At 44.2% G+C, this 16268-nt stretch overlaps 1 protein-coding gene across 1 annotated transcript; it reads left to right on the forward strand.

Annotated features, from left to right (window-relative positions):
• Nucleotides 1-1780: 1780 nt before the first annotated feature.
• LOC105930601 (caspase-6) lies at nucleotides 1781-15833 on the forward strand. The gene is made up of 8 exons (XM_012868884.3): nucleotides 1781-1861; nucleotides 2237-2266; nucleotides 5588-5630; nucleotides 5748-5897; nucleotides 5981-6057; nucleotides 6132-6307; nucleotides 6394-6544; nucleotides 14996-15833. The coding sequence occupies exons 1-8, from the start codon at nucleotides 1843-1845 to the stop codon at nucleotides 15229-15231; spliced, it is 882 nt and encodes a 293-aa protein (XP_012724338.2). The 5' UTR covers nucleotides 1781-1842; the 3' UTR covers nucleotides 15232-15833.
• The last annotated feature ends 435 nt before the right edge of the window (nucleotides 15834-16268 follow it).

Genomic DNA, 16268 nt, shown 5'->3' on the forward strand with positions numbered 1-16268 from the left:
ACTGAAGCGGTTTTGAACAGTTATCCTCCTCTTTTTGGTCACTTTGTAAATATTTTGTTATTGTCCTTTATATGTTCTAGAATTCCAAAATTATATGTTTTGGTTTTTTGTTACATATAAACAATTTGACAAGTTTACAAACATACAGATTTGATACAAAGATATTCTAAAGGTTTTCTAAATCAGTTAAAAACTCCCCCAATTTTTCTAAATCTGCCCTTAATCCACCATTTTAGTCACTCTTTCTTTAAAAACATTTGCTATATTTAGCCAAATGTGTTTAATCGATCTCGTGCAGCAGTGGGTGCACCCAGGTGGCGTTTATTATGAAATAAAATGATTTAAAAAATCCATACTTTGTTCTGTTCATAATATTTTACATATTAAAATAATAAAACAAACTCTTAAATTGCAATCAGATGCTGCATAAAATCAGTTCAGGGGCCACAAATGGCCCCCAGACCGGTGGTAAACATTTTTAAGGAAAGTATAAATAATTGTAGAAAAAAAAACTTGCCTTATTAAAAGAAATGCTTCCAGTTAACAAATAATTTTGTGCTCATCTTGAAAAAATATATATAAATTGGAAATGTACTTTATTAGCAATAAGAACAGGCTTTGGGTCTGTATTTGATCAGGTTTAATAAATTAATTCAAAGCATATTTTGGTACTAGAAAGTCTACTTTTGAGTAAATGTCAGTGGATAGATGTGATGTTAAAAGAATAAAAAAAGGTGGTTATTCTGAGGTTGATACTTTGCGTCGTACCAAACATTTACAGTGGTAAGAAGGTTATAATTTCATTTTAAGCTTATCCAAGAAAAGGTCACCGGGGCAACTGGTATATGAGAGCAACCCAGACATCCCTCTCCTCCAGCTGATTCTGGAGGATCCCACGTTGTTCCCAGGCCAGACGGGATATATAGTCCCTGCTGTGAGTTCTGGGTCTCCCCCGGGTCTCCGGCCAGCGGGAGGCATCCAGGTGTCCAAACCTGAACCGACTCCATGCTGAGAGGCAGCGGCTCACCTGCCTCTGGAGAGGAAGCCCAGCTTGTACATCCCCAGCCTCTGGATCTCTGTCCCAGAGGACGCAGTCCACCTTTCCCCGGTTGAGAACCAAAGCCTCAGACTTGTGATTTTGATTTGTTGGTAATAATTTAGCCCAGGCGTCACCAACCTTTTTGAAACTGAGATCCACTTCATCAGTGCTGTGTCAACTACCAGTACAGACCTTTGAACTGGAAGAGTCAGCGCTCACCAATAATCATATTTGCAATGCTCTATTTTTAAATATTGTCACTTTAAAATCTATATAAATGAAAGTGTCATTACAACAGACTAAAATAACATTTTAGATGCAGCTCACTGGGGTTTTTTGCCAGTTTTAGAACGGGCTTGAGGGCCCCACATGTGGTCCTTGGGGGCTACCTGGGTGCGGCACCATGTTGGTGACCCTTGATTTAACCCAAACAAAAAGCTTCCACCTCTTTCATCCACCTGCGCTTTTTATCTTTCTTTTTATCATTCTTGAGTTGCACTCAGGGATTGATAAGAATTGGTTCAGGGGCCACAAATGGCCCCCGGGCCGCACTTTGGCCACTCCTGCCATGCTCATGTTTAAAGCATCTACTTCCTGGTTCCGCATCAGTGAAGTTCTTCAGACGGATTGTTTTTTGGAATCTCCTATCTTTATCTGCTCACTGATCCGTGACAGCCAATCGCTACCTCCGGTTCTAAATTCCAGCCAATCACACCACGGGGGCGGGGCCAGGCCGGAACTCACTTATTGGCTGTTTGAGGAAGCAGATCAGTGTCTCCCGGTTGCAGCGAAGACAAGTCAACATGTCGGGCGGCAGCGCAGGTAAACGACAACTTTTATGCACCTTTATGTGCTTAATCTAAAGTATACGTAATGTCCGGCTTGTATATAACATTTAAAGTTCTAAAAGTAGTTAAACTTCCTGACATTTGTGATTTAAAGCGGCTGTTTACTGAGCCGGACCTGCCCACTAATCTCAGTGGGCTCCTCCAGGTGAAGTATACAGGTTAATAAAGCAATAATAACTGACTTATTAGGTGTATAGGAGGAGGGGGGGGGGGGGGCAATAAAAAACACAGCAGAGGGAAGGTTTTTAAAACCGTTTCAGTTTGTTGGTTATTGTTGCAGCTTGTTGGACAGGTTCAGGTATGTGATTGAATGATTTTACTGAGATAGTTTTTATTGTTTGTCCACCAGGAAGTGCGTCCACGGCCACAGACAGCGTGGGTGAGTAACCTGAACCCATATTTCAGTGCCTCTTTAAAAATATAGAAGCGAAACTAAGAAGATAAAGTAGAGGGGCAGGAAGGGAAAAAAAAGCTGGATGAAAAACAGCTCACTCTAATTTCCAATATCAGGATTTATTGTGCAAATAAAAAGATAACCCATTGTTACATCTGCACCAATAGCTTTTTATTAGGGTGCCAACTTTTGTGCCAGACCTGAGTGTAAATGTGAAGCAAAGATATTTTGTTGCGCTGATGACAGACGTGCTGCAGAAAGCTGCAGCCAGTGGAGCCATTCCACGCCCTCTTATACAATCAGGAGGTGCAGACATGTTTTTACTCAATTCTCACTTTCTGACCTGTATCTGTGTGCAAATCGGCACCCCTGAACATCAAATTAGCAGCTGTTCTGTGGGCACAGTCTGCTCTGGAAATAACTCCTGTGAACTAGAACCTGTGCCTGATGTCGTGCTAATTAGATGGAAAGCACCTAGATGTTTATTCATAATAAAGGCGGCTCAGATGTGGCCACTGGCCTGCAGCAGGAGGCATGCAAGCACACGCAGGTGCCTGAAACTCACAGCACAGGTAAATGTTGCTACTGTAGGGTTAGAGCGCACTTTGCCTTCATCACTGCGTCAACTGTTTGTGGTGTAGGTCCAACGAGGCGTCAGAAAAACACTCCTATAGATCTGGTCTGACAAAAGACGTGGCACACGGTGGTCCTAAAGGGATGCCATACTTGGCAATAATACCCGGGTAGGGTTAGATGTTTAACCTCAATTGGTGCTTAATTATCTTCTGCACCAGGCTTTAGGGTTCTTTGCACTAGAGGTTGACGAATATTTGCGTTTTTTTTTCCCTGTATCGTCATCGGTCGATGCATTTATGCGTTCACCAATTATCTAAAAACGCACGTCTGATTCTACGGCTGGACGATATAGAAAAAAAAGCATATCGATAAAATAGAAACCATATTGATCGATAGCTATAATTATCAACAAATTCCAAACATATATTTTAAGGGCAGGTCTGGCCATTTTATCCTGAATCCACAAACCCTTTATTCTACCAACTTTTTACCAAAACTGCAAGTTTTAAAAAGATGAAAAAGAAAATGTGCTCTCTGAACTCTTTGAAAGGTCTGACCTTCCTGGGTCTGCGTTGTGATTGGTTGGGAGGATGTAATGACCAATATTAACTAAAATGGCTACAATGTAAAAGGAAGGACAACTTTTACTCTATTGAACTTTTTATTGACCCTTTTTTTCTATCATGTACGCCTATGGATCGATATTATCGTCCAGCCCTATCTGATCCCCAGGTGGCGAGCCGCCGCCGCTGTGCGTGTTTATTCCCATGGAGAATCCTGTATGCACATGAAAACAATGACCAAACTAAGCGCACTGCATCTAACTTTACACAGAATGTCTGTACCCTGCAGCGGGGGTCACTGTTTTTTTTCCTTCTTTTTTCCCACCAAACTAAAGAAGCTCTTTTCTCGCTGTGACACGTTCATTAAGTTAAGAGTTGTGATGCAGGTTTGAAGCTGATCGTTAATATTAGCTGGTTTAAGGGCAAGTTTTGTTGCATTTGTTATCATTGTCTCTTTTTTATCTTGTAAATGGAGGAAGAAAAAGCAGTTTTGGCTTCGGTCAATCTCTCTTTTGCACCGACTCTGACTCGACCGTCTGAATGTTGCAGCTGGAGACTTAACGTGTGAATTATATCCTCAGCTTCCCGTTCTTAGCCGACAGAGACGTGTTCTTCTGCTGCTTCAAAGCAACGCTGTCAAAGATGGCGTTCTGCATACCCTGGCTGTAACGAGTCTGTCTTCTTAATCCAGTTTGGTCCTTTCGCCCTGTGGAATATTTTATGTAAACCTGAGAGATGGGTGTGTGTGAAAATCCCTGTAGAGCAGCAGACCAGGACATCTGACACCGTGTCACTTTAATCCCCGTTCTTCCTCATTCTCATGCTCAGTGGGAGTCGTCTTCACCACACGAGACGCCATCATCGTTACCGTTGACCCCTTAAAACCTTGTTTTAAACCTCAGGTATCGCATAATGGCACGGAGCTGAGCTTGACAGAGGAAGAAGTAAAGTCTCTACCTGGTTTGAACATTAAATTGTAGCTGCAGTAACGTCCAATAATAAATATTAGAGCTGCACAATACAACAAATTCTAAAAAATTACATGCTGTTTTGGGTGAAGGACAACTTTGATGCAATTTTGGACTTTCGCTGCCATTAAGGAACTTCTGAGGTCAATGATGGATAATTAAACCGATCTGATCCCATCAATCAAAGTGGAGAGTCCTGGATGTCAGGACGATTGAATAAAACAAAATTACCGGGGGTGCATCATTGCTAACCTGATACGCTGATAACCGATGCCGATATTTTCTTACACAGTTTATGGAGTTTCCTCTGTAGTGGAATAGAAATCCTGCGTTATTCTGCAGAATCCTTGTCAAACTGGCCTGCTGCCAAATACAGATGGGGAAAAAAACAAGCAGATAACCTCAGTTAAAGTGTAAAAAGTGTCAGATATGCTTTACAGACGGTTGCTCTAATTAAAAATGATCTGAGAACCGAAGCTCAGCATGTGGGTCTTATAAATTATCAACGCAACAAAAAGGAGAATGAAGCAAAAGTTTCTGTCATTAGTCAGAATGTTGCCGTCTCATTCGGGCTCGGTCTTCGCTGGACTCTTCTGTCAGCGACAATCGGCGCGTAAAACATTATGCGATGTGCAAAAAAAAAAAAGATGCTGAACGTTTTAGCAGCAGCTCAAGTCTTTAGGGACTTTCCCAGCCTGCCACCAGTGGAGCTGCAGCGTGGGGTCCTCTGCAGGCTGCTGCAGCGAAGGGCCAGCCTTTTCCAGGTGGATGTTGCTGCCCATCCAAGGTGCCGTAAGGCTGAGCGGGCTAAAACTTGATGTGAAGACGTCTCTAGGCGACTTTTACCTGCGCTCATTGGGTGAAGAGCAGATGCATTCTGGGCCGTCTGCCGCGAGTAGTCAGCCCCGGCTGGGAGTCGAGCCAGGAGGGCGTTCCTGTAGTTATGAAGCTGTAGCAAAGACACCAGAGCCTGAAAAACTGGCTACAAGTATTTGTTACTTTGCTTTAATATGAACAATAACAAATGGTTTCAGATTTTACATTTGGTGTATTTTTAATTTAGAAGTTTCCTATCCTTAGATGGAACACTTTTTCACCAATCTGTATAATCTGATTGAATTTGACTTTGTAAAGTGCCTTGAGGTGACATGTTTCATGAATTGGCGCTAACTGAAACATGTTTTTTTTTTGTTCCTCAGCATCTACAGGGAATCTAACAGAGACTGATGCTTTCTTCAGAAGGTAATCGCTTTTCTTGCTCTGGTTGGCTGATCGTTTCTGAGGGTAGCAACATGCAGATTTACCCGCCCCTGTATGTGTGTGTGTGTGTGTGTCTGCCGACCTTTCCTTACCAAGCAGCCCTTTCGTTCTGGACCCTGCGGAGGAGTACAAGACGACCAACAAGCGTCGGGGCCTCGCTCTCATTTTCAACCAGGAGCGCTTCTTCTGGCGCCTGGGCCTGAACAACAGAAGCGGGACCAACGCGGACCGCTACAACTTGGAGAAAAGGTCCGTCTCCCTCCGCCGGCTGTCAGAGGAAAAGCTGAAACCATGTTTCACTTGATCTGAGCTCCTCCTTCCTGTGTGTCCAGACTGCAGGAGCTCAACTTCGAGGTCAGGAGCTACGATGACTACAAACAGGTGGACGTCCTGGACAAAATCCATGAAGGTACGTGATCCCAGACTCCTTGTTTTAGAGTAACTCTGTTAGACCAACCTGCCACCGACACGCCGTCCCTCCAGCTGCCGAGGACGACCACTCAGACGCGGACTGCTTCCTGCTGGCCTTCCTGAGCCACGGTGAGGACGACCACGTCTACACGTACGACGGCAAGCTCAGCATCCAGGACATCACGTCCATGTTCAAAGGGGACAAGTGCAAGACCCTGGTGGGCAAACCGAAGATCTTCATCGTGCAGGTAGGTCTGAGACGGCGCCGGGAACTCTCTGGTTTTAGAAACGGACGGCGTTTGAACACCAGCGTGTCCTCGTGTGGCTCTGAAAGGCGTGCCGTGGGGACCAGCACGACGTCGGCGTGACTCCCTGCGACGTGGTGGACAGCGACGTGCAGACGAACGAGACGGTGGTGGACGCCTGCGCCGTCCACACCCTCCCGGCGGGGGCGGATTTCATCATGTGCTATTCTGTAGCAGAAGGTAAGCCGCCGGCGTCCCTCCATCCGCTCTGACTCCACCGCTGGACAAAGTAAAAGTATAAAGTATCTACCAAACGAAGAGTGAAAACTGTATCTGTTAAAAAAAAAAGGCTCCTCAAGTACTGAGTAACTGTGATCATAACGTTTGATTTATTTAGTGAAATTTTTTTTTTTTTTTTTTTTTTTTTTTTTTTTTTTTTTTTCCAGTGTCCTGTCTAGCACTATGGCAATAGGAATTGATATCTCAATGCCAGATGGAGCTCGACAGATTTTGCTTTTACAAGTGGAGCAAACAGCTTTCGCCATAGTGCTCCACTTGATTTATGCTTGTAAATAGCTTTATTATGATTCCTGCAAGGAGAATTTCAAATTATATGGACATGACAATGGGAGAGTAAAGGAAGAACAAAAAGTGAAAGAAAAGAAAAAAAAAGAGTAGAGGTGAAAGAAAGAGGAGATAAAAGGAAGAGAATGATAAAATGTCCTCTGTCTGCTCCATCACCTGGAAAGAGACACAAAAAGAACAGCACAACCAACAGACATAAAGCAACAGATACACTCTAATAACACCTAGATGCCATTGCTAAATCATATATATTATTATGTAAGCTGACATGTGTAATGTGATATTTGAAAAAAGAAAGTGACACAACATAAATAAATAAATAAATAAATTATAAGATTACTGTATATAAGTGAACACTTAATACCTGGGACCCAGCACCAGTGGGAGATGTGAAAGTGCACTAATTTAGGTGAAAATTATCCAGAAATAGCTTGATAGTGATTGTGGAGAACCAAAGACCCACCTTCCCCGAGCACAGAGGCAGGCGTCAGGGGACCCGTAACCCCGGACTCCCAAAGGGGTCCCTAAAGCAGGTCGCCCAGGAGGGGCCGACACAGGATATCTGCAACCCCCCCCCAAGGAAGGAGCAGAGACGACCCCGAGGAAATCCCCCAGCCACCGCAATGCCGACGCCCTCAAGAGCCGCGGAGACGAGCCCGTGGGCTCCGCCGGCAGCCAGCCCCGCTGAAGTGGTCCCGGCCATGGGCCCTGAGGGCCAGAGGCCCCAGGGGCGCCCCGCCCCCGCGACGAGGGCCCCGGCCGCCCCCCGGGGGGCCAGGCCCCGCGAAGAGGCCGCCAGGAGCGGGCCGGCGCGCGCCCGGGAACCCGCCCCAAACCCGAAGCCAACTAATGCGCCAGGGGGCCAAGGCGCCTGCCAACGAAGTGGAGGAGGGCAGGACGTGGGGGGATGGGCTCCGCACCTATCGGAGACTTGAGATGTTCTTGGGAGAGGGAGCGGACCACACCCATACCTGAAAAAAAAAAAACTCATTCACCCCATCCCTCCCTTGTGCCCCACTCGCCACACACAGAAAAAAAAAAAAAAAAAAAAAAAAAGGACGCTGTACACACATTCCCACATAACACTCACATCCAACACTGACCAAAGGGGGGGGGGGACACCCCAAATCGACTATACGACTGCTTGTGCCCGACCCCCGGCCCCGGCCCCCGACCAGACGCCCCCCGGACCGGGCCCCCCCAAGAGGGCGGGCCAACACGACCCGCACGAGCCACCCGGCCAGAGCCCCCCCCTCCCCCTAAATACCTAATAAACCCACTCCCTCCCCCCACCTTACCCTTGCCATCCCTGCCCCCCGCCCCCTGGGGGGAGCGGAGGCATCAGCCCCAGACCTGGTAGGCCGCTGACTGCACACCGCAGCCCCCCGCCAAGACCCCGGACACAGTGGCCCGCACCTCCTCCAGGCCCCAGACTCCTTGCCTCCATCGGAGAACGGGGGTGTGCAGAAGACCCCGACCCTCCCTACGCCTGCTCAAATGTTGTGTTGTTGCATGTTGTTCTCAAGTGCGTTTAAAAACTGGGAGCGCCGAAGGGGATGCACGGCACAGCCCACCCCCCTTTCGGAAGGTAGCTGTTGCCAGCGCACCCCTTCCGTGTGACTGCCCAGAACCCTCAATGTCTAAGTGGGAGAGGAGGTGAAGGGAGCCGTCCGAGGTGAGGCCCACACAACATAAGCCCCCTCCCAGACGTCTTCCCCCCACCCCCCCCCTACCATGGCCTATATGAGTGTGTGATGTGAAAAATGTTTGAAGTGAAAGTGTCTAAGATGCAAAATAAAATTGGGGAGAGGGGCGTCACCAGAAAGTGGCAACCTCCAGTAACGCCCCCTCCCTCATGACCTACATGTGTGGCGGCGTGATGGAGCAGGCAGAGGGAGGAGTCCGGGGATGGGGAGCAAATGACTGGGAAGCCAACCCAGGGAGCCAGCTCCCCTACTGACTCCAATAGGCACCCCCGCTCCCCGAAAGCCCCACCTAGAGAAGGGGGCCTCGCCAGCGGCACCACCGTAGCCCGGGGGCCAGGGAGAGGCCGCAGGGCCCGCCAGCCAACCACCCACCAGGACCAACACCTAAGCCCCCCCCAGCCCACCCACCAAGCCTACTTAAACTAAATAAATAAATTAATAAATAAATAAATAAATAAATAATAATAATAATAATAATAATAATAATAATAATAATAATAATAATAAGAGGGGGGGACCCTGGCCAGCCGGCCCGCACGAGCCACCCCAACCCCACCCCCCAGGTGAAACCCGCACCGGAAGACGACACAGACCAGGACCGGGACAGGGGGCCGGACACAAGCCCACCAGAACGTCAACCCCCCCCAACCCCCCCCCCCCCCCCCCCCCCCCCCCCCCACCCGTGGATTTAATCCCTCCCCAACACTAACGTTCAAACAACTCACCATACATTCGACAGTAGACATCCAGGCTGGGTAGATCCCTACTCCCCCTCCTTTCCCCCTCCCCCCACTGGCAGAGTGCCTTTCCAATAAAGGAGAAGAGCATCTGCCCAGAGGTGTTAATGACCATGCCCCCCTACCAGCTCAACGGGCCCCGAGACCCCCCAGCGCACCAGAGGCCCCGTGCAGGGGCGGACACCCGGGCGCGCGCCGGCCCACACCAAAAGCGGCACATCCCCCGGAACCGGAACCTCCGAGGCCCCGCCGGGGCCCGCGCCCGAGGGCGGCGCGCCCCAGGGACCCCAGATCCCCAGACCCACCCCGGCCCCACCCAGCGGCAGCACAGCTACCAGGTCAGTAACCCACGTCCGTCAACACGCAGCTCCCAAAGAGCGCCGCAAGCGGCTGCTGTAGGCCACCCGTAGGCCTCCCAAACTCCTCCCAGATGGGGGCAACAGACCCCGGAGCCGGATCCACCAGGCGCCCTACTCCAAGTGCCCCCAGGGCCCCAGGAACCCCTCCATCCAGCCACTGCGCCCTGCAGGAAGCAACCCACCGCCCCCTATTCCACTAAGTGATGGTGTTGATCAGAGGAGCCCAAAAAGACCAATCAGATGTGGAAGCAGATGCTGTCTCTAGATTAATATGATCCAACAAAAGATCTCTATACTGATTGATACTGAGATTTTGTTTACTTTTCCAATTCATGAGGATAGTTTTCTTTGCGATGCATAAAGCAGTAAAAACCATGTAAACTATTTCTTTTTTCAGAGGACTTTCCTCAAAATTACCGAGCAGGCAAACTGATGGGGATGGTGTAATCTTACAGCTCAAGCACCTTGATAAGTCCTTACATATCTGTGTCCAGAACCTCTGGACTGGTGTGCATAACCATAACGCATGAAAATAATTATCAGGATGATTGCCTATGCAGTGTGGGCAGATATTAGATAGTGCCAGACCCATCTTGAGTAATCTTTGTCCTGTATAATGTACTCTGTGAAGGATTTTGTATTGTATTAGTTGTAAGTTGGTGTTTCTAGTCAATTTGAAAGTTCTTAGACATGTCTGAGCCCAGAAATTTTGTTCAAAGGTGCCTGATAAATCTTTTTCCCACTTCATTATAGGAAGAGATATTGAATCATCTATTTTAGTCAGTGTCCTGTATGATTTAGACAGTAGTTTGGGGGGGGTTAAATCTAAGAACTCTATTATATTAGTTGGGACTTGTAAACCACCATTAATATGCTTATATTTATTTTTAATTATAGATTTAAGTTGTTCATATTCCAAGAATTTATTTTTACTAATGCCATATTGCATATTTAGTTTAGCAAAATTGATGAACTCGGTTCCGTCAAGTAGATGTTCCAGATATTTAATACCTTTATTCTTCCAGTATGTAAAGTTTATCATTTTATTATTTTGTAGGATATCAGGGTTATTCCAGATAGGTGTACGACTGCATGGGATAAGGGATGACTTTGTCATTTTGAGGAACTCCCACCATGCTGTCAGAGTAGAACTAATGTTGATATATTTGAAGCATGTATGCCGTTTTATATTTGAGCTTATAAACGGCAGATCTGAAATCATGATATTATTGCACATTTCCTGTTCTATATCTAACCAAGGCTCATCTAAAAGACTATTTTTTATCCATTTAGAGATGTATTGTAGCCTATTTACTAAGTAATAGTTATGGAAGTTAGGCAGATCTAATCCTCCCCTGTCTTTAGTCTTCTGTATTGTCTTTAAGCTAATACGTGGGGGTTTATCTTTCCAAAGAAATCTAGAAATGGCAGAGTCTAGAGATTTAAACCAGTCAGATGATGGTTTATTGGGGACCATTGAAAATAAATAATTAATTCTAGGTAGGACCATCATTTTTATTGAAGCTACCCTACCCATAAGTGTGATTGGAAGCGATTTCCATCTTTCAAGGTCCTCTTCTATCCTGTTTAAAAGTGGGGCATGGTTAAGTTTAAGTAAATCTGTTAATTTATTCGACACAGTAATACCTAAATATTTAATATTTCCTGATTGCATTTGTAAATTTAGGGAGTTTTCAAGAGAGCAATTAATTGACAGTACCGTAGATTTAGACCAGTTTAACGAGTAATCTGATACTTTGGAGAAAGATTCTAGTATTCTAATTACTTGTAAAAGAGAATTATTTGAATGCTGGAGATAAAGTAATACATCATCCGCGTACAGACTAATCTTGTGCTCTATTTTCATGCATTTTATACCTTTTACAGCTTTTGTTTGTCTGATAGTTGCTGCTAGAGGTTCTATAAAGATGGCAAAAAGTGATGGAGAAAGAGGGCATCCTTGCCTGGTGCCCCTCTGTAGACAAAAACTGGAAGATATTTGATTATTTGTCCTGACACAGGCTGTTGGAGAATTGTATAGAATTTTTAACCAGTTTATGAATAAATCGCCAAAACCGAATTTATGAAGAGTAGCGAATAAAAATTTCCAATTTACTCTATCAAATGCTTTTTCTGCGTCTAAAGACAATATATTGGTTTTAATGTTTTACTGTAGGAATAATCAATTAAATTAAGTAATCGGCGTGTATTTGTGGATGACTGCCTTCCTCTGATGAAACCAGTTTGATCTGGATGTATTATGAGAGGAGTTACTTTGTCTAATCTTTTTGCTAAAGCTTTACAGATTATCTTAATATCCACATTAATTAAGGATATGGGACGATAACTAGTGGGCAACACAGGATCTTTGTCTGGCTTGAGCAGAAGGCTGATGGTGGCAGAGTTCATATTAGCTGGAAATCTACCTTTTTCCTGTATTTCCTGCAACATTCTGTGGAACGTTGGGGCTAGAATATTCCAGAACTCTTTATAAAACTCAGTGGGGAATCCATCTGGACCTGGAGCCTTTTTATTAGGCATGCTTTTAAGAGCTTCCTGGGTTTCAGCTGTTGTCAGCGGGGAATCCAGTGTCATTCTTTGGTTATCTGATAATTTAGGAAGTGTAATTTTATCCAGAAATTGCTTAATATCCTTCTCTGATGGATTTATCTGTGGTGTGTATAAAGATTTGTAGAAATCGCGGAAGGTATTATTTATACACTCTGGTTCACTTACTGTATTACCAGTTGAATCTGTAACTGCAAATATAGTAGTTTTCTCCTTATTTATTTTAAGCTGATTAGCTAGAAAGCTTCCTGACTTATTGCCATGTTCAAAATTTTCTATTCGGAGCCTTTGTATTAGCTCCGAATTTGTATTACACTATTTTGCTTTTCAATATAGTGGTTTAATTCTAATTTTACTTCACGGATTTGAAAAATTTTTAAAGAAAAAAAGTCTGTCATTAAAAGTTAAAGACAGCTGTAGAAAATAAAACATTTAGGCCAGCAAAAACCCCATTAGCTAATCTATTTACAAACCAGTAGCTGCAGTAGATAATGTAATGTATGCCAGAACAGTGCAAAGTACTTCCTGTGACAATATATCCTGTTTAATGTAAAGTCATATTCAATAAATTAGAATATAGCTGATTTCAGGAACGCAAAAAGTGAAATATTCTATTCAGATTCATTTGACTCAGACAGGTTTGAAGCCCTTCTTCTTCCTCGCTTTCAGGGAGTCAGCTGTCTCCATCTAACCGTCTCTTCTGCATCTTCCTCTTTAGCTCCATCCATAAATCTCCTCTCTGGTTTCCTCCCAGTTTGGAACCATTTATTGGTGCGGCCGCTCTAAGACACAGACGCCGGCCCCCACTCCCACTTACTGTCCTCCTGTCCCTCTGTTCATGTCTAGACCTTCTCAGTCTGATCCTCTCCATCCTCGTCATTTCCAAAGAGAATCTAGTGCTGGACGATAATTCAATAACAATATATATCCATGATAGACGTATATCCATGATAGAAAAAAAGGGTCAATAAAAAGTTCAATAGAATAATAGTTTTCTTTCCTTTTGCATTCTAGCCTAGAATGTATATAATATATATATATACATTCTAGGCTAGAATGCAATATATAATGTAAGTTAATATTACAGTCATTACATCCAGTTTGGTAAAAAGTTGGTTGAATAAAAGGTTGAGTTTGAAAAAATAGGTCGCTAAGGAACTGCAGAAAATGGCCAGACCTGCCCTTAAAATACATGTTTTGAATTTGTTGATAATTATAGCTATCAATCAGTATGGTTTCTATTTTATCTGTATGCTTTTTTTTCTATATCGTCCAGCCGTAGGATCAGACGTGCGTTTTTAGATAATTGGTGAACGGACCGATGCTGATACAGGGAAAAAAAACGCAAATATCCGTCAACCTCTAGTGCAAAGAACCCTAAAGCCTGGTGCAGAAGATAATTAAACACCAATTGAGGATTTCTTTTTTTTATTTTTCTAATATAATTTTCATTGAATTTTTTAAACAAAACAATAAAAAAACTAAATTAAGACAGTGAGTCTGAATATGTCCCATCACGTATGTGTAAATGGATACATTTACACATACCTTTTTATTATTGATTCAGCTGTATTTATAATACATCAATATGCTTTTTTTTCTATTTCGTCCAGCTCTAAGAGAAGCTCAACATCTTCTGCTACCTCCTGTCTCTAGACCAGACAACACCGCCGTCTTCTACACCTTTCCCTTCATTCTTTTCTTTTCTCTATCACACAACACACCTGATCATTTTCTCCACCCATTCCAAACTACTCAGAGACGTTTCTTCACCTCTTTTTCTTCCCACACTCGCCGTTGCTCTGGACTGTTGACCCTAAAGTACCTAAAACCCTCCACCTTCTTCATCTCTGCTCCCTTAAACCCAGGGGTGTCAAACTCATTTTGGTTGAGGGGCTTAATCTGATCTCAAGAGGGCCACACGAGTAAACTCATTGCAAGATTAAATAGAACTAATAAATGTGGACTTGTTCATTTTTATATTAAGTTAATTTCACTTTTACACAATATATTATGAATAACCTCAGCGTTTTTAAGAAAAGTATGTGCAATTTCAACAATACTTTTACTCAGTTAAACATTTACTTGTGCATTATGCATAACAACTGATCACAGTGATTATACAATGTTGAAAAACATTTATTCACATTTTTTGGAACTTAAAAACACTGTCCTGCATGACAAAATACATCAAACAGATAAAAATTAAGAAATTATTTGAATTTTTCCACACCTGAAGCTTAATCTGCTAATTAAAACACAGCGCCCCTCATGGACAATATAGGAACTGCATATTTTCAATTAAACGAAGTACATGTTTTTTTCAATTGTTTTATCATTCTCTTCCTTTTATCTTGTCCACTTGTGAAAGTCAAATCTGATGAGCTCATGCCACATTGCCAGACAGGACACTGGGAAAAAAAAAAAAAAAAAAAAAAAAAAATATATATATATATATATATATATATATATTTTTTTTTATATAATGATAATGCATTTAGCCACAGGGCCGGGCTAAATTGTTCGGCGGGCCGGATGTTTGACACCCCTGCTTTAACCTCACATGGATTCTTTCTGGCTACGGCTAACCTTCCTCCACCTGTTCCCTGCCCCCACCGCCCATCACAACTTCATCTGCAAACCTGGTAGTCCAGGGACTGTGGCTGTCCGCGTCTCTCATCTGGACCGTAAAGCGTTCCAACAGCTCACACGGCCGACGTTTCATCTTTCCTCCAGGTTACTACTCCCACAGGGAGACCATCAACGGCTCGTGGTACATCCAGGATCTGTGCGAGTTGCTCCGGAAGTACGGCGGCTCCCTGGAGCTGACGGAGCTGCTCACACTGGTCAACAGGAAGGTGTCGATGAGGAGCGTCGGGAACAGCAACGACCGGAGTGCCATCGGCAAGAAACAAGTGCCCTGCTTCGCCTCCATGCTCACCAAGAAGCTCTACTTCCGTCCCAAGAAGTAACGTCCTGCGTCCGATCTGACGGGGGGACAGCTGAGGGTCCATCCTTTTCTAAAGCTTTGTCTTTCACCTGGTGCTGCAGGTTGTAGCGTTACCGAATTCTCATCATGTCCAGTCCACAAAGATCAGGACAAATGTCCTTTTTAGAAGTTATTTTACAGCAGGTTTATTATTATGTCTAGGCCGCTAAACATTCCTAAAGAGCAGATCTGTTGCAGAGAAGCCTTCCTCTCATGAATCACTGGAGCTGATAATCTGATACAATCAGCGCTTTACGTCTTTCCAGGTGGAGTTTGCTGGGCAGCAGCGTACGGTTCAGGGCTTTTCTCCTCTCAGGTAGCCTCCAGCGCTCCAGTTTGATCTCTGCAGCGTACAGTACAAACATTTGGTTTACACGCCGCGCCTTAAAGAGACAAAAGGGAATTCATGTGTGTCGTCGATGCAGATTTGCACCAAACTGAAAACAAGCCCTCAGGAAGCCTCAGAAAGGCTGTTTTTTATTTTTTTTCTTAAAGCTGTGCTGGGAACCTAAATCACTTTAGACTGTCTTTCTGATCCTGTTTCTCTGTTCATGAGCTGTGAAGAATAAAAGCCATTTTGTGGCCTTTTCGTTTTCTGTATTTGTTCTGAATTCAGTCATTTGTTTTTTGAAGAAAAAATAAAAATAAAATCCTTATTTTAAACATTTAAATTCTTCACCACAATCAGCTTTTTAAATGTTTATCTTAAAGTTGCTAGCCAGGCTTCTCTTTAAAATCGCTCCGTTTTAAGCTTGCCGTGCTCACTTTTCCTGCGGTTTGCTAATTCGCCCTGAACAGCTTGCTCATACACGTCTCTGGCCACGTCACAGATGGGCACGATGTTTACTGGATTTCAGGAAAATCTGGCAATAATAAATGACGGAGGCGACATGTTGGAACAACCAGGTTGGTCTGGAATTGCCCAAAGTTTTTAGCTTCTGTATTTTAAGATAATCAGATGTAAAGATCCTTTTATTCAAGAGTTTCAAATGTTTCCTGAACTCAGGGAGGATGAGGGTT

The sequence above is a fragment of the Fundulus heteroclitus genome, chromosome 5 (assembly GCF_011125445.2).
Source record: "Fundulus heteroclitus isolate FHET01 chromosome 5, MU-UCD_Fhet_4.1, whole genome shotgun sequence".
NCBI lineage: Eukaryota > Metazoa > Chordata > Actinopteri > Cyprinodontiformes > Fundulidae > Fundulus > Fundulus heteroclitus.